The sequence below is a fragment of the Daktulosphaira vitifoliae genome, unplaced genomic scaffold, assembly GCF_025091365.1.
Source record: "Daktulosphaira vitifoliae isolate Bord-2020 unplaced genomic scaffold, ASM2509136v1 Scaffold_1, whole genome shotgun sequence".
Classification (NCBI taxonomy): Eukaryota; Metazoa; Arthropoda; class Insecta; order Hemiptera; family Phylloxeridae; genus Daktulosphaira; species Daktulosphaira vitifoliae.
In genome coordinates this window covers 26457271-26484301 of record NW_026099572.1, presented here as the reverse complement: position 1 = coordinate 26484301, position 27031 = coordinate 26457271, and the positions used below count along the sequence as shown (strand labels likewise).

General features: G+C 28.4%; 2 protein-coding genes across 6 annotated transcripts in view; one reads left to right on the top strand and one right to left on the bottom strand.

Moving 5' to 3' along the window:
- The window catches only part of LOC126910537 (WD repeat-containing protein 47), a 79033-nt gene that overhangs the window by 8976 nt on the left and 43026 nt on the right, over positions 1-27031 (bottom strand). For 2 of the 5 annotated variants that reach the window (XM_050693179.1, XM_050693178.1), the window contains exons 2-4: positions 22739-24222; positions 22562-22679; positions 4479-4690 (exon numbers count right to left, since the gene is read on the bottom strand). In XM_050693179.1, the coding sequence (XP_050549136.1) occupies positions 4479-4690; positions 22562-22679; positions 22739-24204 (1796 nt within the window). In that variant the 5' untranslated portion in view covers positions 24205-24222. Of the gene's footprint in view, positions 1-4478; positions 4691-8091; positions 8620-17344; positions 17620-19792; positions 20524-22561; positions 22680-22738; positions 24223-27031 lie in introns of those variants that run through there. The other 3 variants (XM_050693180.1, XM_050693182.1, XM_050693181.1) reach the window with 3 other exon arrangements.
- The window catches only part of LOC126910542 (tubulin-specific chaperone E), a 53618-nt gene continuing 47231 nt past the window's right edge, over positions 20645-27031 (top strand). Inside the window, exon 1 of the mRNA XM_050693188.1 lies at positions 20645-20805. The gene's annotated coding sequence lies outside the window, so the exon portion shown is untranslated. The remainder of the gene's footprint in view (positions 20806-27031) is intronic.

Sequence of the window (27031 nt, the reverse complement as noted above, 5' to 3'; positions counted from 1 at the left end):
AACCCATTTCTCTATTAGATCACTTCTTATTTTATGCGATATTTAAATATGAATGTTGTCATTAAAAAAATTACGTTGACACCCTTATAAAATATAAAGGATGAATAGATAACCCCGTATAATAATAATAATTTTGACATTTTTCTAATGTTCTTCGACATGAATTTTTATTTTAACAGATTTTTCAGATTAAAAAATTTCATTATAGGGTCAATCCATGCCAAATCAGCATCCAGTAATGATTGCACGATCGCCTCATTTTTTTTTTTAAATTTTCAGGGTTTATTCTTTATGCTGTATTTAGATTAAATCATTCGACTTCCCATTTTAATGTAAAAAAGGTTAAAAACAGCCAGAACGTTAAAAAAACACATAGATTATTTAATATTAATTTAATCGAATATAAATTTTGCAACCACTTCTGGTAATTTGGCATGGACTGACCATAAATTACACAAATATTATAATACTATTTATAAATAAAAAATTGACATGATTTTCAAAAAATACTTAAATCAAAAACTTTATTTCAACAAATAATCACAGCAAAAGCCATTATAATTACTAAGATTTCAAAGTTTTTTTTTAGACAAACAATAATTATAACAAAATTATTAAAATGATCATAAATATAAGATGCACAAACCCGATAAGTGAAAGGTGGATATTAAAATGAACTGAATCGCGCAGATTGACTCGCTGTAGAAGAAATTCGTAGTTATACTCAAAGTTCTTTAGGTTTGTACGATTGAGTTAAAAAAATAAACACATTAATCATTACTATCGAAAAAAGTCAAATCTGTTATCGTTGTACCGGTTGTGTAACGTTTGGCAAACATACCAACTAGTCGTACGCATAGGAATTACGCAACGTACTTTGACATTTTACTAGCATCCGGAAATTAAAAAAAAATTGTAGAATACTTCATATAGGGTCTGACGCACGTTTACGAGTAAACATACATATTTTATAGTATTTAATGCCTAAAGAACGCATTGTTAGTTTCCATTAATGTTTCTGCTACAATAGTTCACCCAAACGTGTATAGCCGTATCGGATTACATCTATTAATTTTTTTCTCAATCAATACAAAAATGAATATCATCAAATGGATAAATACACACAGGCGAATATAAGAGAAATGTTCAATACTCAAACGAACGATAAACATCATTGTAAATCGACAACAATCAGACACGTACAAACTATTCAAGCATAAATTGATAATAGTAAAAAGTGATTTTTTTTAAGTTCCATGTCATAAAATCAGAATGTAAAAACAATAAAAGTACTGCTAATAAGACAAACAGTATTTTATAATTTAATTTAATTGTTTTTAAGGAATAATAATCATAATCTATTTACTTATATACCAACAAGATCCTTGTGAAAGCATTCATAAAATATAGAAAATTTCATGAATTATTTTTAAATTACTCTAAAATTTTCATTATTTATTCACGTGAATAAAAATACGTCAAGTGATTACCACTTTGAGCCTTATAAAGTTCTCAAAGATTTTTATTTAGCGTTTCCTAAGTGCCAGACGGTGCTAAACGTCCGAATTAGTGGAATTAGCGAAATAATTACAAAAAAGCTTTTTTGTATAAGTTACCACAATGCCCAAATATATTTAAATAATTCTAATTCAATTCACAATGAATTTTCGATAGTTCGATTTCTAATTATGATGCATTTTTTCTAAGTATGTAATTTTTTGTTCGAAAACATATATCTATAAAAATGCGTTATCACTTAAGAAAATCAGACAACAATTTCAACATAATGTTTATGCACACAAAAATTCATATATTATTTTTTCAAATCTTATTTTACACCTAAAAATCTCATAAAAAAAAAACTAAGATTTACATGTATGCATATGCGATTTAATTTTATAAATAAGCGACTGTAATTTAAGACACTTTAAACGAGTTTATAAGCACATCTCAAGCATTCAAGTTCAAAAATATATACATGTACATTATATTTTATCATATTGTGTTATTCTATACAAAAATTGAATGCAAAATAAAGTTTGACTAATTTATCTCTATTAATAAAGACGGTCGAACCTTAAATACAGTTCGTATTTAAGGCTTTGAAACCATCACGACCAACACATAACAGTAATACTATCATATTAACCGAACAAAAATCTGACCGAGACATTTTTTATTTTATTCCGGGAATACTTCTACAAGGCAGAAAAGAGAAAAATCATAAAACTCAGTCATTAGACTAGATCATAAGCATTAAGAGCTTTCACTCGGTTTTCAATAGCGGCTAAGCACAATAAAAACATAATATAACATCAAGTCGGTCCACTGATTATTGGAGGAGCAATACTTTTTTTCATTTTCCGTCTCATTACTACACAAGCCGAATAAACGACCGTGGTAACGACAAACTGCTGTCAAATCGCATTTGTGTCTATTAATTGATCACAACATACAACGTGACGGTAGATTTCTATGAGCGTCTCGAAATGTTTACCACAACAGTCACGAAACTTGCAGTTTTTTCATTTGTAAACACTCCTCTACCGTCGAGGTGCACGTGTACTAATAGTCGTATAAGCATTCAGAGTTATCAGTCCGCGACCTCCCACATTAAATATTTAATAAGTACTTGGTCTCAAAATAACAGTCGATTAGTATGATTTTTTAGGAATAAATTCCTTCCGGGGATACCACCGCATGGACAACTGTACCTTTTGGTGTAAAAGAAAACATTCACGTTAATCACAATAATAACATACGTGTCAATGTGCACGAAACGTTTTATAACTGTCATTAGTGGTAAACCAAAACATTAAGTTTAGAACCACGTGAATTTCCGACACGAATATCGAAAAACAATAGCTAAACGGTTACAATTTTATTTGAAAAAAAAAAATCTGAAGAACTGTAAACGCTCATACGTTATGTGAACATAGTCAGATAAAAAAATTCAGCGAAATTTAAAAAACGACTAAATTTTTAAACATTAAAATGTGTGGACAGACAATTACTCTCATTAATAATTTTCAATTTCCAAATNATCTGAAGAACTGTAAACGCTCATACGTTATGTGAACATAGTCAGATAAAAAAATTCAGCAAAATTTAAAAAACGACTAAATTTTTAAACATTAAAATGTGTGGACAGACAATTACTCTCATTAATAATTTTCAATTTCCAAATAATATTATATTTTTATGAGCACAAAATCAAAAAATTAACTACCATAGAAATTTAGTGTGGAAACTGTAATATCGATATTATTAGTATTTTTTAGATATAAACGCACACGCAGAGGGATTTTTAATGAATCCGGATACACCCAAACATCAGACTCATTTAAATATTTCCTGTTAGAAATTTATTATGCGTTTCAATCAATAAAAGTAATTATTGATAACATGAAAACGTTAAGTATACATCTACACCAATTAGATAAAATAGGTGAAAACAATAATTATAGGTAATCAGTACGTCGATCTTCATATTTTTTTTGGATTTAAATGAAGAAATGCGTTACGAAATTATGAATTTGAATTTTAATTAAAATGTTAAACATAATTTTGTATATGATTGGACCATTTTTAAATAGCCGGTTTCGCGGTCTTGAGAAAATTCAATTACTTGTAATACATGTATACGACTGACATAATTAGATATTAACATTTTACATGTTTAATACATGCAACTTGTACTATATAGTAATATTACTCACTAGTAATATGTTAGTGACACTGAGACGCGATAAAAATGACCTAGAAAAAAAACCTAAACAAACGTGCAATTCTTTTTTTATAATAATACTGTATTCTGTTTATTTTTAATTCGATCATTTACTGAGAACGAAATGTTGAGATTTTCGATTACGACACTTCCTATAAAATTTAAGAAGATGTCGCATTTCTATTAAAAAACAACTTTAATTCGTTTTAGGCGATTCTCTAAAGATGAGCTAAGAAAAAATAACGTTATGTAACTAAATTGAAGTGTATATTTAAACATCGCCTACGCAGCTACCTTTCTTTTCCTATTTACCTCGTGGGTAATCATACGAAACTGTTTACAATTATTACTTTTTTTACACTAATCTTCAGTCGACAATTTCTCCCGAACGATGCCAGCTGTTATGAAAACGAGTAAAGACGACCTTCGTAATTGAAGAGGTCCGCGGAAAGACATTTTTTAAGATCAAACCGTTTATATTCGAAAAGGGAAATCGATATGACGTGGATTTCGCGTTTGACCGCTTTGATTACAGTAGGCCGACAATCGCCGACCAATTATCGGCTGTTATTATATTACACAGTGAGATTTACACTTGTCAAAGTCGCACTTAATAACATAATGTGCACGTCTGACTCACGCAACCTTCGTGAAAGTTCTATTCATTTCAATGGAACGCCTCGGCAATGTACCTCGTTGATCTCTAACCATAGATCTAGCAATACCATAATGATCGTATTAACGTACTGACCTGATATCTGTAACTTTTGGGTAAGCGCATATACGCAGTGTCTTGGAATTGGATCCGACGGCATATATGGAACCGTGCGGATGAAACTCGGCACACCGCACAGCTTGAACGTCTTCGAGCCTGGTGACTGCTATGAATTTTGGTTTGCCACTCTGGTCATTGTTGTACGAGTCTGTAACGTCACCGTTGTTGGTAGTTTTATTTGCCGTAGGCTGCAAAAAAAAAACATACAATATGTAATTATTAGTGATTGCTTTTTGATGATTATTATCTAAGACTTTCTTGGTTAATAATCAAGACATTGGACAGGGGAACGGTCACGGTCGTGTGGGTATGAAGTATATCCAAAGGTTTAAATCAAACTATGACTTCTCTCAAAATCCTTATCGACTTTACTTTGATAAAAAATTATGTGTTAAGTAAAGTAAAACAAAATAAAATAATTTTTTTCTACTCGCGAATACTAGATAAATTTTTCAACCTAATACAATAACTTCACTTTTAACCGGTTTGAAGAATTACATCTTGTTGGTTTCAAAAAGACTGGCTTTCAGTACTCAGATTCGATCATAACTGCACAAAAATATAATCCTAATACAAAAACATTAATGAGTAGTAATCACACAACACCATAAAATCACTGGAATTCTTCAATATATATATATATATATATATATTTTTACTTTCAAAAAATTACTACCTCAAATTAATTTAAAAAAAGTGATAGAAGTATCGAAATATTATAAGATTAACAGTAAACATTAAAAGTAATGTAAATTTCAGGATATTTTTAAATTATTTAACTGCATAATTAATATTGATTTATTGTATAACTCTTATTTACTATATTTTACATGGGCGTTATTATATAAAAATTAATATAACTTCTTATTAAAAAGAAAAATGTATTCTTAATTAGACGTTTTATATAAAAATTGCTAAGATTTATTTGAATAAATGAAGGTATATTATAATATATTTAACTTAAAAAAAGTTAGTTACTGTTCTTTCAAAATATTATAAATAGTCAACAAAAACGTCACATATTAAAAAAAAAGTAAATTAAATCATTTATTTCAAAAATTTAAATTTAGAAAAATGAATCAGAATTATACTCATAAAAACACTTAAAAATTATCCGAATTTTCACATACTGCAAGTTGATAACGCATAAAACGTAAGGGAAAATTTTAATAAATAGTGATAAAAATGTTACATTTGTGTACGAATTTTCGATACTTAATGTCATCAAAATTAACGTGTATATTAAAAATACCACACTAACGTACAGGAATTTTTGGATAATTTCTTACTATGAATATCATTTAGTAAAATTTAATATAATTTACATTAATTTATCATTAATGAAAGAATGCAACTTGAACTTTAATGAACTACAATTTTATTAAAATAATTCATTATTTTTTCAAATAAATTACAAATTTTAATAAGACAATTGTCACTAGAGAAGCTAATGTTATTCATTTATATGTGTAATAACATGTTGTTTTTGCAGTAAATTCTAATTATTGACTAATTATTTATAAAACCACTTGAAAGTAATTTGAGAATTTATTTTTTAACGTAATTTCTAAGTAAGTCCTATAAGGTGTCAGCAATTCAAAACATATTACTACTTCGTTTTATATAATAATATATTATGTTTAAACTTAAGTACTAGTTCAACTGTTTTGATTAATAGTTTTTTAATAACACAAGCCTATATAAACCATAGGCTCCATACTTGAAGTTCTAAGCCAAATGTGTGAACATCGTTCCGTTGTTGAACAAACAATGATTTCGAATTGGTAATATTTTATTTTAACATTGTAACACAGACACGAAGATTATCACAATATAATAGTGATCGTGCAAACACATATATCTTCACTAAAGTACACTCATTTAACGGCATATTTTACTTGTATGAATTAAAATGATTTCTATAGCATTAGAAACCGAATTAAGCACACAACGTTTACAATATTTATAATTGAACTCGAATCATCGCTAAGGCAAGACACTTTACAATAATTACGTCCTATACGTTGATATACACAAAAAAATTACATCTGTAAACCCACTTAAACAAATTTTAGTTTCGGGTAAGAATATAATTGTTATTGAATAATCCTCTATAAAACCGGCACAAATTTACAAAAGTGAAATCCAATATTTTCATTTTAGTCTGTGTCGTGAATTTTTTTTTAGATGTTTTATGATACACTTATTAAGAAAAAAACACGACAAAATTTTCGCATAACCTTCAAAGAACCTAACACATGAGCGAAAGTATATGATATTATAAATGTCAGCAAAGCGGTTCGGTAAGTGTACACTAAACGAAACGAATGATAAAATACTTGTTTTGTGATCGCACTGGCAATAAGTCTATATGAGTGTACATAACACTATGCAGCAGCTGTGGCTAAAACCAAGTAACAATAATGTCAACAATACTAATGCACAGTGGTACGATTTATAAGTCTAACAGCTAAGAAATCAATCAGAAAAAACGACTACGCATTAAAATAAAAACATACAATATTTTAAAACAATTGCCTATATGATAATTCATCCGAGAGAGTTTTACTTTCTAGACGTTAGGGATTTAAAAACAATAATCCATTTTCAGTGTACACAAAAACAATACAGGTCGTGCTTTACAAGAACCTACACACGTGAAAACAATTATGTATGCTAAACGTTTAATTCTAACTCACTTTTCGTTGGAACAAATGATTAGTCAAATTATAATAGAATGTCATTCAGATAATTAAAAACAGAAGACTAGGAAAGAACTAGACTAGGAATCCCAACCAAATTAATGATTTTTTCATAAAAATGTTAAACATGAATTTTGAAAAATTAAAACTAAAGTTGTACAAATTAATAATTAATTTGTACAACTTTAGTTTTACAAATTATAAAACAATTATTGTTATAAGGCAATTAAATATTTACATACCAATACATACGATTTTTCTTCAATGTAAAAAAGCACTTTAAAGTGATTCAGCTCACTTCTTGAACAAATATAAAGACGTTTTTCATATTCATAATATCAAACTTAGAAAAAGAAAATTATATTTTCTATCACAATCGATAAATAATCTTGATACCATCTACTAAGAAGATAATATAACTAGAAGATGTCACGACTGCGATTTAATTGTGAAATGGTGAAACGATAAAAAGGAAAATCTAGACCTGTTCGAAACGGCTAACAATTTCTCGTTTATTCGCATTTGTAACTATAATAATGAAAACTGGATAGCTAAGGAATATTTTTTAATGTTTTTCATGAAGTTGTAAATTTTCATTACATTCGTAGAGTTTAACGAGAGTTATGTATTTTTTGATTAAAATTTATAACAATTAAAAAATATATCCTCAAGTCAGGTAACACATTTTTATTATGAACTAATATGATACTTGAAATTAACTGTTCCGAAATTAACTATTTAATATTTTGAAGAAAGATCTCTGAAAATATATGTCAGTTGTCTTTTTAAGTTTTTAAAATTTATTTCATGACCATTGTAAAATGTCTGGAAAACACCAATTTGAATTAACAATTACGAAAAAAAACCCTAAGGAGAAATTCGCTTACGTTGTATCCGTAATACTTCGGTTTAGTCGCCAACAAACTCTCCATAGACCTTCGTTTCCAATTATGTCTATTTTCTTTACCGGACGCTTTTAATTTTCGCCTTACATTACCAGCAGGACAATAACCCTTTTCGTAAATACCTCGAGGGCCCATTTCGTCCAATTCTACCACTCGAAGGAGATTCTCCAACGACCTGGCTGGTCGAGGTTTGATATAAGCACATCTCTCGCGCAGATGTCTGTCTGGATCAATGGCACGAAACGGAGTGAGCTGTAGCTCGGTCTTTAAAGGCCGTTTACTGTTACAACAACGGTACGGGCATTGGTTGCGAGCAGGCAAAGGCGGTTCACGAGTAGTCAAAGGTGTACACGGTACAAAATCGGGTTGTACAGACGGACAAGAACACTGGACAACGTAACACAAAGACGCCGGCGTGGATTCTCGACGATAGCGGATCGACGGCTGCGTGATGGCGGCGGCCGGACGATAAACTGGCGGCCACGCGCGCCTCATTGTAAATACTGACTGTTCAGCGGCAAGACGGACGCTTTACCGCCATAAGAGAATTACACCCCCTCTACCACAAAACAGCTAGCGGACAGCGCATAAGTACGCCAAAGAGAAAGATGTTACCACAGCGATGCAACAAGAGCGCAAGTAAAACAATTATGTTTTGGTAACAATATGGTATTTTTGCGACTAATCGACTGAAAATAAACGAACAGTACAAGGTGACACTTTTCTAACGACCTCCCGCGATGGACCGATAAATAAATAATTAACCGTAAAATAAAAAAAAACGTATACTAAGTATACGCATAAAAATATTAATAACTATATAGGTCGGTCCTATTACACAGGAGAAATTATTTGATCAAGTCGATTTGTATTTGTATTTTTTTTTTTATTATGTTCAGCCTGAAAACATACTTGCAATTTTATCGATACCACAACGTTTCATTATTTGTACAAACGAAACACAATATTTTTTTTATTGACTAATAAAAACATTATTTCTAATTTTGTATAAAAAAAAAAATGTAGTCTAAAATTCTATTAATGTTACAACTTATATACATTTATAAATGCTCTTACATTTCTTTCTTGGATAATAATATAAGAAAAAATTGTTATGAATGTTTGTAAGGAAAAAATATAATTCTAATGGCATTAAATTAAGCTCACAATAAATTTATTAATGTACGATATTTATGTGTGCATATGCAATTTTTACTCAATATCAAACGGAGACTTCTTTAAATAACTATTGTCATCAAAAAAGAAAGGCGAAATTTTAGAATGAATAGACAAATGTTCAAAATATAAATCGATTAAGAAAAGATGAAGATTTTAAAGACACTATTTCTATCATGTGTATAACAAAAGATGACACGTAGTACTTAGCAACGCGTAGAAAATGTATAGAATTAATACAATAAACAGTTGAACATATACTAGTATTAATAAAGCTATCATAATGTATCATCAATTTATAGATTCTTTTTGTACCTATACAAGCCTATTGGCATAATTATTTTTTCGTTCTTCTTTTAGATAAATATATTTATAGAGACTACACTTTCTACTGGAAGCCTTTATGCCTCCTAGTAGCCAATGTACATTCTATTATTAAATTAGCCATCAGTGTAGAGAGTTATTGATTAATAGTTTACCATTAAAATTCTATTAAAATAATTTTGATATATTTTTTTAGTATTATTTATTTATTGATTTAACAATTATCATGAACCTATTTTTTTATACATTCCTTATACCTTTATAAGGGTGTCAACTTAATATTTTTAAATGACAACACACATGTTTTAATAAAAAAATATATAAACTATAACGTGATATATGAAGTAAAAAATATTTAATATTTAGGATCATTTGTCAAAATAAAGGTGGTTTCGAGGGGAATGCGAGACATATAATTAAGTGTGGGTGGATCACGTGGAGAGAAGAGTGTGATGTTTCATACGACATAATAATCACAATGATACTTAAAAGGTAAGTTTTACAAGACTGTATTGAGACCAACTACGTTGTATGGGTGAATGTTGGACGGTCGACTAGAGAGTAGAGCAAAAATTAATGTAGCAAAGATGAGAATGCTTAATGGATGAGTGGAGTGACGAGAGAAGATAGGATAAGAAATGAATAAGTAAGAGGAAGCCTAGGAGTAACCTCGATAAAATGAGGGATAATAGGTTTACATGGTTTGGTCATATGATGAGGAGAGAGAATTCGGAATACCGAAAAAGAGGTAGTTGGATGCAGCGTGGGGTGGTAATAAGAGGCTGCTTGTATGTGTATATAGATTATGTGAGAGATCGTTTTAAGTGGAAGTTTAGGATACGGGTAGCCGACCTCAAGTAGTTGAAAAAAAGAGAGGAAGAGAAAGATTTATTTTAATACATTAGTTTAGTTTCAATTAGTTAGATTAGATTAGATGTTATAAATTTATCAAACTAAAACAATGATCACTCGATAAAAACTTTTAAATATATAAGTTGCGGGATGTTTTTTTTATCGCTATATATTTTACGGTCGAACTCCCCTTTTTGCCTAGGTATTTGAGTGTTAATAATTTGTCCAAGAGTTGTTATCGATCAATTATTTTTTCAATTCGATCAATATTTAACTAAAAAGACTAATTAATTATATTTGTTCCCCCTTTAAAAAAAAAGTTGGTACCCTTACAAGGGGCAAGGAATAGACCAAAAGGAAATTACACTACTTATAAACGAAATAAATACTTCTAAATAAGCCAAAAAAAAATAATAATAGGAGTCTAATTTAGTATAAATCTAATAGTAAACGAGAAATTAATCACTGTGTATATTAACGCTAGTTATATTGTTTTGATATCGTGCAACTGAGAAAAACTTAAGAGTACTTCACTCCAAAAATAAAATATTTACTTAATAAATATTCTATAAAACATGTTACTATATATGATACAAAACAGTAGGGCGTCAACAATATCGATATCAAATGGAAATATCGATATCGCCGACTATTTTCGTTTTTCCCACGATATATCGATTATTCAAATTGATCGATAATCAAAACAAACATTATAAAAAAAACTGTTTGAATTTTGGTCACTTTGTTATAATATATATATTATATTTGATATTAGGCCACAAGCAGTTCATGATAATCTTGTTAACATTTTCCGTACTAAAACATATTATGATATAGAATTGATATATGACGAAAAATGATATTTATTAATACAAATTTCTATTCTTAGATTATGTTTCTTATTATGAAATTTTTGTTATTCCTATTTTTAATAAAAATCGAACAAATTAAGATATAAGGATAATTAAAAAAAAAAAATTCAAAATTAGAAGATATACAGCAACGACTGGTTGTAATTCAATCTGAACAATAAAGTGAAATTATTAAACCCCCCCAAAAAAATATTCTTATTAGATGATAGTGATGAAGATGATGATGATTTATTTTGTAAAAGTTTAAATTTTATTTTTGAAAGGAGGAAAATTGTTTTCAGTTATGACTTAAGCATTAAAAAGTATAAACAGCACTTAAAATTTTATTTTTTTATTTAAAACTAAAATACTTAAACTATAATAGTATTATTCAATAAAACACAAATTTATCCATTTAATGCAACCAATTTATAATGATAAAGTCTAGTAACAAAAAAAACGTATTTTCTCATAATAGAAAGTTATTTGAAAATATTTGATAATCGTTAAAAGATATAGTTATATATGGTTGGTATATCATAGTCTGATTTTTATAACAATGGTAATTTAATGGTGTTATTGAAAATAAAATAAAAGGTAAAAACATTTAAGTATTGAATTTATTTGTTGAATATAATTTTCTTTTTGATATAAATTTAAGGCAATATCGAGAATCTTTTTTTTTCTCTCGATATTGCGATATAATATCGATGAAATTCGGAACGATATCGATATCCAAAAATATATCGTTGACGAACCCTACAAAACAGTAAGAAATATTGTTTGTTTCGAGAACAACGTTATCACAAACTATGTATTTAGAGTGTAACAACCACAAACTTGTATACAAGCTATTGGTTTAATGATTCGTGTACACCACAGCCAAATTCAACCTGCGTAGCAAACGGTAATTCAAAACCTTTGTACACATAACTGTATGCAGTTATCAAATGCTAAATGTGTGTGTACAGTTAGCATTTGATTGATAATGTATTTTGGTTAAAACAATAAATATTTTTTGCACCAATAAATTAAAATCTAAAAATACTTAAAAAAAATTTTTAAATGTTAATGTGCAACAGAGGCGGAAAATTATGGGACGGATTAACATTAATTATCTACAAAAATTATTTAATTATACGTAACCCCCCCACTCCACTTATATATACACCATTGATATGTATCTTAAAGAAAGTTTAAATATTTAACTTAATAATTTTAGTAATATTAATCATTAGGCAAATTTTTCATATATTACAATACAACATTAGTTGATCAAAGATGTCCCATAACTTTAATAGACTCATTTTCAATAAATTATCAGTAATATAAAATAAAAATTGATTTGTATTCTTTAAGATTAACATATACGTATTTTTTTTTCTATTAAAGTAGTAATATTGCATTAGAATGCAAAATAAATGAAAAATTAAGTTACCCCATATTACGGTAGTAAAAATGTTTTTGAAAAAAATTGCCACCTCATAAATATTTGTACGTTCTAAAAAAATATTGAGATGAACATAAGAATCTTGTAATTATATTTTTAATTTATTATTTCATCAGTTTATTTTTGCTCCTGTATATAAATGACTCGGCAACACAATCAACATATCTTAATAGCCGTAAAATACAAATTAATGTACCAAAACATGTACATATCAAATTATTTAACAAAACGAACAGTTTCAATAAATACATATGTAAAATATGACCAGAAGACAAATATTTTATATTATCATATTTCTCGATGAAAAAAAATGGTCTCACTTTGTTTTTTTCAGTGTGAAAATAGCACATTTTAATTAAAAATTTTTATTTTGTGCAATACATGTTTACATTACTGACACAAAAATTAATAATTTGGAGTAAATCACATAAATTTTTCTTAAAATAATGGCGTATTAAAAACCTGTTTCCATTGTAAGCTTAAAAATTGTATTTTTTCTTGCTGAATAGTTTAAAAAAATCGATATATGTATATTTGACATGGAGGTTAGTAGATAGGTAATTTTTTTTAATGCACAATATTTTTTATTTAAACAATTTTGAAGTTATGTTTTGACTCAAAAATCGGAAAATAATTTAAAAATTATAAATACTATAAGTTTAAGCCTATATATGACTTTTTTGATGGTCTATTTTCTAAAAAAATTAAATATAAAAACTTACAATAAGTTAAATTTATACATAATAAAGCATTTGATTTAATAGTAAGGCACATAATTTCTATTATAAGATGAGCGTCTTAGAAATCTAAGTATCCTAAAAAAATATAAAAATTATATTAAAAGGAAAAATAGATGAGAAAAAATAAACAATTAGTGCACTATTAACAATGAAATTATATTTTACGAACATAATGTATTATAATGGAGGAATGGAAGAAATAAAATTATCAATATGAAATTGAACGATTTCACAAATATTGTGGCACTGAACACTAAGCCACTTTATTCTACAATAGAAAATATAAGTCAGTTTTTAAACAAATAACTATATCTCCTTAATATGAACGCATGCGGCAACATAATCAACATAATAAATATTACAAAAAGGAAAGTAAATTGATTAGATTAAATTTAACTCAGTCTAAAACAAAAATAATAATAAATGATGTCTTCTAATAAATAAAGAACATATTTTAATGTAAGAAGACATTATCTTTAATCTAATACATATCGTCGTATCTATAGCAAAATCAGGTCGTTCGATTTTTGGAAATTATTCAGGAGGAAGAAAAGAAAACATCGTTCTTGCATAAATACAACTCAAAATAGTTATAATAAAATAATTAATTTTGTAAAACTTTAAATTTTATTTTTTTATTTAAAACCAAAACACAAAAACTATATTAATCCATTTAATATAACCAATTTATAATAATAAAATCTAGTAACAAAAAACCTTATTTCTTCATAATAAAAATTTATTTGAAAATGTTTGATTATCGTTATGAGATGTGGTTATTATCTACAGAGTGATTGCCTAACTATGCCTCATGCAATATCTTTAAAAATACAAATGTTATGAATAGTGATGGGAAATATCGAATAGTAACTATCGAACTATTCGATAGTAATCCACTATTCGAACTATTCGATAGTCTATTCGAATAGTTTTTAAAATATTTGAAAATGCCCATTACTAATTTTTTTTATTATTAATTGTATTCTATTTATAATCGTAGTACCCTGAATAAACAGTTTTAAACAATCTTATTTAGTCGTTAGTGTTATTAAAACAGCAAAACTATAAATCTGACTATAATTTTACATAAGACCAATCTTTTAATAAATTTAACTTGATATATTTTTTTTTACGAAACATTTTGTTTTAAAATGATTATTTCGAGAATTAAGAATGATTTATATTAAAAAAATGAATTTTAGCAAATTATTTTTTTATTTTATTTTTTTGAGCAAAAAAAATAATTTTAGAAAATTTTTGTGAATATAATTTTAGAAGAAAACATTAAAATCTATAATTTATATTCTATATATTGTTACGCTAAGTGTTCAATGATTAACCGACTAATAAAGATAGTTTATATAATTTTTAAAGAGGAGCAGTATTTATTGTTGTGGCCACTTTGACGTAAAAATTTAAAACGCGCTGTCCTCTTTATCGGTGTTATGCCTTTATATGGCAAAAGAGCAGGTAATGCTAGACTAAGAACAGTATAGAAGGTATTAAGTGTAAAATAATACTTTAGTATTTACGAATACTTCTGTTGCGCATAGAACAAACCTTTCCGATAAAACTGAAAATATATCATTAGTCATCGTAAAAATGAACTGCTTTTTAATTTTCAACCCATATTTATCAGTTTTTACCAACGACTCACAAACTAAAAATAAATAAAATGGTACTTTTTACTGTTATTAATTGTATAATAATTTATTTTAAGTATTCGTCAATTATCTTCTTATTATAATTAAGTGTACTTAATAAAAATTTTAGTTAGAACTAAACGAATATTTTTTGAAACCATTCGCTAGCCAATTCGAATATTTTTAAAAACTATTTGATAGTTTATGCTAAAAACACACTATTCGGTTGTATAAAAACAATTTAAAATATTCGAAAATGCCCATCACTAGTTATAAACATTTTTTTTTTTTTAATCATTATGGATCTTTGATAAGGTGTTTCACGAGAAAATTTTAATTTCTACCACCATCTTTTTTGTGAAACAGCTCATCAAAGATCCATTATGATTAAAAAAAAAAATTTGTTTATAACACTTGTATTTTTAAAAATATTACATGAGTCATAGTTAGCCAATCACCCTGTATACTTTTTTGATATTAATATCATTATTGATTTGGTGGGTACACTAGTCTGATTTTTATAACAATGGTAACTAAACGGTATTCATGAAAATAAAAAAAGGTGAAAACATTAAATTTATTTTTTGAATATATTTTTATTTTCGAATACATATTTATGCGATATCGAGAAACATATTATTCTTTCGATATTGCGATATAGTATCGGTGAAATTCGGTACGATATCGTTATCCAAAAATATATCGTTGACGAACCATAATAAATAGTCTATTTAACACAGTTTTACCAAGACAAAAATATGAAAAAATAGAATCAATCATTAAACGTCAAATAATAGTGACTATTATTGAAGATTTTCCACGACAACTGGAAATTATAGTGACAAATAAAATTCGATTTAGTACTAATTTTATTTTTCTAATTTTAACACCTATCAAATTTTTACCGCAACAAAAAAATTCTAACACAGTTTTAACAATGATTTTTCAAAGATGATACAACTATTTCCAATCAAATTCTAACAGAAATACAAGAGAAATTATTACATAGCACAAAGTTTATTCTATTACTTTTACTGCACGTTTAACTAACCGCTGATGCAATTTTATTTAAACTCTACAGCTTTGAGTACAACGAACTTCAATAAATTCACGTGATAATAAAATTCTTGTGTACCTTTTACAAAATTATTCAAGTAACCTTTGACTACTTATTGCACCTTGTACTTATGTCATGACAATAAATGCCGTTTACTAACGCCCACGGCGAATAAACAATTTTTTGAATATATTACTGTTTTTTAAACAAGTATTATATTTTCTACGACGGTTATAGATGAAATAATTTGATTAACGTTTGTATACATATTTTTTAATTAAAAGAATTAATATAAATGGATATTTAGAGGTACATGAGCATGATAACTTAATTCTTTATTTCTTCGTAATATTTTTAATAATAAAAAATATTAGCTTAAAAATATGAAAATTACTAAAGGGACATAGTAAATTGTTACAATAATAGTCAAACATGAAAGCTTAATATTTTACAGTTTATTTATTAAATATATATTTTAATGTTTTATTGTTACACCTCAAGGAATATTTAATGTACTAGACGGTAATTAAAAAAAAACTTGTTCTCAAAACGCAACTACTAATTATAGTTGTTGTTTTATATTATTTCACTAGTATTAAAAGTAGATGAATCTTTAAAATATAAAAATTGTTATACCAGAAAAATAGAAAGTGATTCATTTTATAAACAAATTACATTTTTATTAAAATTAATTTAAAAAATAAATAAAATGTCTAGACTTAACATAAGTATACTTTTGAATGCGATTTCATTTCAGTTTAAGCCATAAATTGGAAATAAAAGTATTTTAATATTAGTGAAATTGACTAAGGAAATATGAATAATAATAATTTAAAACTACTTTCATCTTCCTTCAAACGTATATGTATATTCAATGAGTTAAATTTAAAAAAATTATTTTTCGTCAATCGCAAGGGCTGTATTTTACTTTAACCTAACCAATTATTTAGGTATAAAAATGCGATTACACGATCTAGATCGTTCACCCAGTAAAATCATGACATCGTAAAACGCATGTTTAACAAATTTAGAATAACTTTGAGTTAACTTTCAACTCACGTCACATTGATGTCGGTTAAAGAAAAAACTTTATCTTATGAGTCATAAGCTTCACGATACAAACAAAAAACACAAAATATTACCTGCATTCTATGTTATAAACATGAAATACGGTTCCTCTGACCGACAAAGCGTTGTATATATTATACATAAAATATAATAACAGTTACTAAGAAAGAACACTTAAACATTACAAACAAGTAACCGTTTTTGCATCGGAATCAACAAAATGTTAGCGAACAAACGACATTTATTATGTAGATAAAATTAATATAACGAAAAAACATTCTGCACACAACTAAACCAACACATTAACCGGTGAAACAAAGCACGTTAAAACCTAAAAGTGTTAGGTCGACTGATGATCGCAGTGTACTACTTTCTTTCGGTGTATCAGTACCGACTCCAATAATCATAAAATCTTGGTGGTGGCTGTGTGCTGTCTGCTATCGGTAATAAAAATACAGAAAAAAACAGAAGAGCGTTCATAGGATTAATTGATGTCATCAAACGAAGACATAAATTAATCGCATGATTAAAATTAAAATGCATGACATAACTTCATTTACAATTGTAGGAATAATCTTAAAACAACCGCAGTTGTAAACGTTTCTGAAGAATGCCGAAAAATATAAACGATATGAGGATTAAATAGATATCAATAACCGTAAAAAAGTGTATCTTCCCATCAAGTAACTATTGTACGTATAACAACGGATCACATTGTTAATTACCATTAACAAAAAACCCGTAATGAAATTGTAACATGCCTCGTCTTAAATGTGAACCATTTCAACGGCGGGTGGATACGGTATACCGTAACACCGTAAAGTGGGGATAAACCCCGTTGTTTATTTTATTATCATCGTCATCAGAGACGATAAAAAACCGGTTTGTCCTGAAGAAATCCGCTACAAGCTTTGTACAGAACGAATGCCCGGACGCGGTCATCACTTGATGACCACAAGAAGTTATGCCTAAACTCAAGACACATGCCGAACAATTAAATATCCGTCATTGATTACTGGTAATGTTATCGACAAAATTTAGGTCACGTTCTTCAGCTTCGATAAAAACAATTTTAATAGCTTATCACACAATGTGTTCACAAGTTTGTAAATCATTATAAACTAAATTTATCGAATGAATCGAGTTACATAATCATGTATACAATGAAAGTTTGTTTTTTTTTTTTCTAACAAAATTGACAATTGGAGTTAAAAGTTCAATTTAACTTGTGTTAAAATTCAGATCGATCGAAATAATACAACACAAACCTTGACCGACGATAACAAATAAAAGGTTAATTTAAAAACAGAAAGCTTAGGTGTAATGTGTGGGTTAGACTTAAGGACACTTGATCTACAACACACCACGCATCTTCGCGTTTGGGATAGACCTTGAATCCCAGTTACTAACCTTGATAGTTACAGCAATGGCTGAAAATATAAACAAACACTTACGGAAACAAATACAAGATAAAAATAATCATAATCGAAAATATTTTAACAAAATGAAAAGTAATAACCTTTTAAAACAATTAAAAAATAACGACGACGATCATGTACAAATTTACTTCACTAATATCTATGTTATTAACATTATATAATTGATCGGCCCTGTTGTACTAAAAATAGGTTAGACATTTATCAACACAAGTATATACTGACGACAATTAATTTTAAAAAAAAATCAACACAAAACTATAAAAGGAATTGATCACGAACAGTAATTATTTAATTTAATTTTTTTTCAAAAAACAATTCTACTTTTCTGATATTTATAATTATATTTAACTAGCTAGATTTAATTAATAACAATTTATTTTTAAGAACTTCAATATTTGAATAATTTAACTACGAATAGATATAAATTAAAATCGAAAACCCCGTCTAATGGGAATAACTTCGATGAACTGGCAGCAAAATCTTCCAAGCACAATGTTTTTATTAACGATATAACTACGGGCTATACCCATGACTAAAAAAAATCTTTGAGGCAACGACCCACAAATTATTTTTCTGATCAACTACAAGCAAACAAACTCACACGTGAATAATTGGCGTTGTCAACAGCATCTGTCTAGCGATTATAAGGCGTCACAATAAGTGTACATACAACAAAGGACACGACATAACTTTATTGTTATCGTTATACTGTGCAGTAGTGTCGTTTGAAACGAAAAATGCGTTATCGTCTACGAATGCATTGTTAACACTCAAGGATACTTTTGAGGAGAGGAATACATCTGGACACGGCGTTGTATTTGACACAAGTTATTGTTATTCTTAATAATAACGATGCAGTTAATATCAACGGTAAAAAATGTATAATAGTAAATCTATCCACAAGCGATTAAGTACCCACTAAGTCAAGGCTGCAATTATGCTACAGTGTGAGAACTCGATACCCATTCCTATGGGTATCGTGACAAGAAAAGTGAAGTGAACGACGTGAAGTTAAAGTTATGAACTTGGTGCCGATCTAAAGGTTTGCTGGCCAGCGAATGTCTCATAATATTGTAAACTTACCCGTGATTTCTCTTCAACAATCGTGTCTTCGTAACCGGCAGAAGATCCAGACGAACCCCTTCTGTTAGGGTCCCAAGAGTTGCGGCGTACGGAATCAAGCGAATCTGTAGAAAACCTGCGCCATGCCGGCACAGACTCTCTGCGACTAGTGCCAGAATCACGACGCAAAACTACACCCGGAGCTGAGGGAATGGTTGGTGGGGAAAGCGAGTCCCTGCGACCTGTCGAATTTATCGAGTCGCGGCGCAATGAAGAGGCACCAGAGTCGCGCCGCAACGACGACGGAAAAGATGAAGGATGATTGGACTGAGTGTCTCGACCGGTAGAACCCAACACTATGGAATCGCGACGACGCATACTCGCCGTTGGAATGGATCCGGTAACGGGCATAGATTCGCGTCGAGGAGACGATGTAGCGATACTACTCCTGTGTGTGTGGACATGATCGGATTTGCGACGGCCATGTATATCGCAATCGGCTGTCACAGCAAATGTGACTTTTTCGATAGACCCTCTTTTAGTCTTGCCAGATGAGTCGGCAGCGGCATCCTTAAGTTTCACGTCATCGAACAACGCCTCGAGCCTTTTCAGAGCGGCTGCTGTGGCCGTCATTTCGTTATTACAAGTATCTAGACCGTATGAAAAAAGCTTTGCGACGACAAACGATATCCACGAGTAATCGCGACAGAAAAGTGGTCAGCGAGCACCGGTTACGTGTAAACTATTGAAGGTACGCGGTAACGACGTGAGTGGCTCACACGCAGCATTATGTCCGGGGCCCCACCAAACCATATTCGGTTACTAGTTAGAGGTCCAACACCATACAAATGTGCGTTGATGTCGCGGCGCGCCACACGTTGTATGACGCATACTTTTTGTCAAATGTTACAGAATAATGATAATCACCCTCAAGCATTACATTGATGTGTTACATTAATTACAACGTGTATTTTTTTAATCGTGGATAACTTCAACATAAACACCAGATAAATGCGGAAAGTGTAAAATAATAGGTACAGTTCAAATACTTATTATAATGTTAATATTTCTATGCGATTAACTTAATCGATATAAATCACTAATATGAAAATTAATCTAACTTCAAACGTATAAAATAATAACTAATACAAGTTATATGAAAACCAACTCAGATAGCTGTTTTTAATTTTGTATAAAATTGAATACTTATTCGTTTAGATGAGACCAAAGAAATTTTTTTCGTTTCAATTTTAAAAAAATTGCTTCGAATATTAGATTAATTTTAAATAGACGATTAATGATTATTTAATTTCTGATAAAACTAAAAGCCATTATCAAAATTGATCGCTTGTTAAAAATACGAGAATGTTATAATTGTTTGTTTAGTGTTGACACCTTAGGTTTACCAAATAGGTAGATTTTTATCAACATTATTTTTTTCACACGAAACTTATTTTGATTCAGCGTAATAAACAAGTGTTGCCTTAGCTTTTCAAAAGTATAGTGGGTGGACCTCACCCAATCTAAGAAACTAAATAAACATTAACCTTGAATAGATACGCTTAGTAATCACCTATTTGCAAAATTTCATTATTGAACAACATTAAAATACAACTAATTAGAACGATTTTTATTGAAAAATGCAGAAAAATATTTGAGTAAGTTCAAATAAACATTTTCTCTCTTTTTGTAATTTCAATACGAAATAAAACATTTCCTTGTAAATCATATGAGCGGAAATAAGTTGAATATGAAAATTGATTATTATAAATATTTTCAAAATGATTTATAAAGCACCAAATAAATATAATTTAAAAAAAAATGTTAAATCCAGAAGGATAAATTTATTTTTTACCAACCAACGCAACAGGCCTACAACTAACCTAGACAAATATAATTCTTTAATAATCTATGCAATAAGCTTTAAATATTAAAATAATGAACCTTGGGAAATACATGAAAATATTTTGCTAACATTTCCGTGCATGTATGCTTATAGGTAATTTAACAGAACTTTACAGGGACGTAGTTATGACAACTGAAGGTCACTAGTTATCTCTTATCAAGATATACGACTATCTATTTTGATTAGTAAAATGCTAATTTTGGATGAGCAAGAATTAGTTCACATAGCCCACTTAGCTACATTAAAATGATTAATATTTATTATACATAAACGTATTAAAATTTATAAACTATTAATCACGTCGAACAATTATTAGGATAACGCTAAATTAATATACCGTTTTCCACTTTTTAATAATAAATAAGAAATATCATTACATCTATTTTAGAAACATATGATAATTAATTTATTAATTTTAACTAATAAGTAGGTTGAACTCAAATTATTTATAAATTTACCTGATTTTCATAACATTTTCTGGCACTACAAATAGAGTAAAATAGTTAAAAATTTATACTATAAAATCATATTCATAAAACTTATTATAATTTATTGACGATATGAATATCTACATCTATATTATAAAAAAACTACTCCATTTCAGACTTTATGTAACATTGATTAATGTTTCTTTATTAACAGATGGGTCAATTTTAAAAAAAATATTTGAATGTCGTTCAAAAACTTTCTGACTGGGACAAAATTTACTAAAAGGTTTAAAATATTATTATAAAGGAGGGTTAATTTTAAATATCTGAACTATTTATTTTTATTATGAATATTTGATACATCTTTGATATATCATATCATAAACTCATGTACCAATTCGCTAAAGAGTAAATACTGAAAATATAAATTGTTATAAAATTTTTTAATTAACTTACTTGCTGAAATTTTTCGTTACCGTTTAGTACATTAACTTTGATTGGTACGGTTTGCTGGATTGTATTTGGCTTCATAAATGTATCAGTATCCCGTAAAAGGGTTTTATTAGGAAGTGCCCTAAAAATGTACGAATAATTAATATAAAAGCTGATTTAAAATTGGTAATAATAACATACTTATTTTCTTCTTGAAGTTTTGACTCAGTATTTCGCAACTGCTGAATTAACTCGAAACGCTCTTTTTCTTGATCTTGTAGAGCATCATGATATCTCTGTTTTTGTTTCTGATACTCTTTGTAAAGGTCACCTTGACTATTTTGTGCATCAAAACTTAAATTCGATTGATTAATAGACAACTGTTGATATCGATCATTCAAAGAGTCGAGTCTAGAAGAACGTGTTGTATTGGACGCTGTTGTAGAATTAGACGATCTACTTGGTTCAGGAGACGACAATTCTAATGAGTTTTTTTTATTTTCCTTAACGGGTGTTACAACTTCAGTAATAGATGGTAAATCGCTATTTATATTATTAGCAAACATTTCGCTCTCAAACAATTTATCTACCGAACTAGTCATTGCTGAATTACTTTTCAGTCCTGTAAGGTGAAAACTAGCAAATGAAGATTTAACAAGATTGGAAGATATATTAGATACTCCAACGGATGAGATAAGAGATGAGGAAGTAGTTTGATCCAAATTTGGCAACAGGGAGCGAGACATTATATCAGCGGCTGATCGGGGCCTGGTGAATGGCATAGCAGAATGAGGGAACTGCTTAGGTTTTATTGGTGTAACGAGCATGTGTTCTGTCCAAGACGTTTCAAGTGATGGTCTCTCTAATTGTTCGAGTTCAACATTTAATGTTTTTTGTTCGAAAGGCACAACAAAAGTTTCAGCTGGAATGCTTTGAAGCCACGACATCAGGCTAAGATCTGTATCTTTATAACTATTTGAACTATTGAATATATGTGAAAAATTTAAAATATTTAAACTAAAAGGTTGTTTATTTCCGACAGCTTTTGATTTACAAAAATTACAACACGACTCATATAAGATTCCTTTAATTATTAGTTGAATTAGCCTGTCATTGGTCGAATCCGGAATAACAGGTTTTTTATCACAAGGCAAAAATTTCATTACAAGAGGAAAAACTTGTTGAAAACATTGTACTCTAGCTGTACTAGGGTTCCAGTCTTTGTACCCCAAATTATCAGAGAGCCGAGGTAAAGTTAACATTAAACATAAATTAGAGTACTCTTCTTTAGTTGGGCAAACTTTCTCTAATTCATTCAGTACTTTAACCACTTCTTCAACTGCGGTATCTACACTTCCGATAACTGATGCCTCTGATTTCATACATATCAACTCGGCATATTTGTGACGTAAAATACAATACCTGAATTTATCAGTCGGAAAATGTGGTATTGCTTCTAGTGGTTGAATAAATTCGAGTACATCATCCCACTGCCCGTCCAAGATCAGTTGACGTAAAAATAATGCATCGTCTGAATAACTTCCATTTATTACACCCGTTTCACGTTCAACACTAAGCTGAGAAATGTGTAACTCGCGATTATACAGGAACTCTAAGGTTAATCTGATAATATCTTCTTCACGTACCGATATCTTTGCTGTTGGCATTACGTTACTATATATCACCTGAAATATCGAATTTTAACACATGTAATTTTAACTATTTGTAGTAAAAAGAAACCTAGAAAATGAATCTATAAACGCAGAAGAAGTCAAAGTAACTCAACAGATGATAATGTTTGAAACATTTATACAATAGTTACAAAAATAGTAAAACAGAGGAGTGTCTTAGCATCACTCCTTTCCTGTTAGTTAATTTTAAACACTAATACAAATAATCTTAAAATAAGTAAAATTAATGTTTCAATATATATGAAAATTAGATTTCTAAAAGATAAACTAAGAATTATTTTACAAAATTATGCTTGATGAATGTGAGATATAATCTTTAAACTTTATTTTTAATTTCCTATGAGATTTTCATACTTCTTTAAATTATGTTTATATATGATTATAAAATTAATTGTTTGGTTCATATCTTCATGTCTCAAATAGTATATGAACACTAATTTTTTAGTGTAAAAACTTTAGACTAATGATAGCGCATTGGACGAAGTTTTGTATTTAAAAAATTACTTTACATACGGTCTTGACTTTTAAAAAATACTGAATAGGAGAGAATACATTTTTTTTTAAGACGTATTTCAAATGAAACACGTAAGACGAAGACGAGATATAAAGCTTTTAATATTTATTATTAAAAGAACATCATTAAATAAGAATAATTATCAAAAATCTATCGATCTAGTGGTTTTTTAAAAGTTTTAGCTTCGATGCAAACCTGAGAAGGTATTAATTTTACTATGATGTGTTTTTTTTTTGTGACTATCATTACTTTTTCTCAGCTCTCACTGAACCGATTTTTCTCAACGATACGTCAAAAGATCACAAATCGTATCTAGTTAAGACATTACCCTCAAAAATTGAAAAATCTTCCATAGTTCCTTTTAAATGGTGGAAATCCCCCCAAAAATTACGGGTTTTATAATTGATATATTTCGATATTTTTTAAACTTCTTTTTCTAAAAATTGCCATAACATATTGAAATATGAACGAATTTAAATAATTCTTTTTTATATTGAAACCATAAATATTTCTCTTTCCTTTTATATACGTTTTTTGAAAATATGACCCTTTGTCTGTCCACAGGGGGGATTCAAAATAGCAACTTCTGCACAAAAATTTTAATTTTTCAACTTAATTTTTGAAAATATTCCAGAATTACTCCGAACTTCAAACATATGCTAAAATAAAGCTTATGTTGTGTACTATCAGTCTAAAAAAAAAATTTGTCCAGACGACTTATCTTCTATGTGTAAATGGTTCCCCCAAATAAAAACATGTAAAATTTTGGTGTTAATAAAATTTATGATTTCATATTAAATTTTTTCAACTTTAAATTACTTTAATTTTTTGAAAAATGTTTGGATCAAAATAATTTTTTTTTCATAGATGCTTGATGTCTTTAACTATCATTTGGTATATTTTTTTTGTAAATTTAACCCTTTACCTGCCCAAAGGGGGGATTTAAAATGATAACTTTTCACAAAAAATTAACTTTTGAAAGTGATCCGGAAAGTCAGACACTTTTATATATATATCTTAAATTAAAGCTAATGGAATGTACTTTATTTTGAAAAATAAAAATTTCAGACTTTATTTTGTCTTCGCGGTGAAAATGTCTACCAAATGCTATTTTTGTGTGAACATTTTCGATTGTATTTTTTACATTTTTAACTGTATAATGATATAACTTATTGAATAGTGTATGGATCAACACAATTGTTTTATGAGAAATAATATTTTTTAATAATCCCTTTTTCATTCAACATACTTTATCTAAATCAGGATATTAATAAGGAACTAGCTGATCATGTAGCTTTTGGAATAATCCACCAATTTTTTTAAATTAAACACTATCTAAAGATATGCTACGAAGCGTTTTTTTTTTTTATAGTGATTTTAATTACTGTCAGATATCATAATACTTGATCCAACTATGCTACGTCACCACTGTGCCGCGACCCTCTATGCTTTTTTTTTTTTTTTTATTTTAAAATACCTTATAAGGGTTTGCCATAGTAATGAGTCCGCCAATAAATATAAAATTTACATGAATCTAACTTACATTAAGTATAAATTTATACTTATTTTGCCTCTTCAAAGTTAAAAAAAGTTTTTTTTAAAAACTTGAAAATTTTTATTAAAAGTAAAACTTTTTCAACTTAATTTATGAAAATGTTACGGAAATACTGCGTCTTTGAATATATGTTAAAATAAAGCTAATTTCATGTAATAGAAGTAAAAAAAAATAAAATTGTAACGATAACCTCTATTCTATGTGCAATTGGCAGTCAAAGAAGAACAAAAAATAGGAATAACTTTTGCTTTTGGGATAATCTTTCAATTTCTTAAAATTAAACACTATCTACAGATTTGATCGAAACGTTTTTTATAATATTGATTATAATCATTGTCAGATATCATCTATACTGGACCCAACTATGCTATGTCCCCACTGTCCGCGACTGTCGGTTTGAAATACAGTCTGTCTCTCTAATTCAAATTTTTTATATCAAAAATATATATATATATATCTCAAAACATGTAAAAGACATGTTTTTGTAACAATTTCATTCAACCATTTACTACCTAAAAGTACTATACACTTTTTGTTCAACTCAATGTTTATAAAAATAAAAGTTACTTGTAAATGTTACAACAAGGGCAATAAATATTTTATATAGAATTATGTTTGTTGTTTAGTTTTATATTCAATTTACTTAGTTGTCATAATAGAAAAATATTGCTAAGTTAAGTAGAAGAAAATATTGCTAAAATAAAGTACAATCATAACTTATAATAAAACTAATA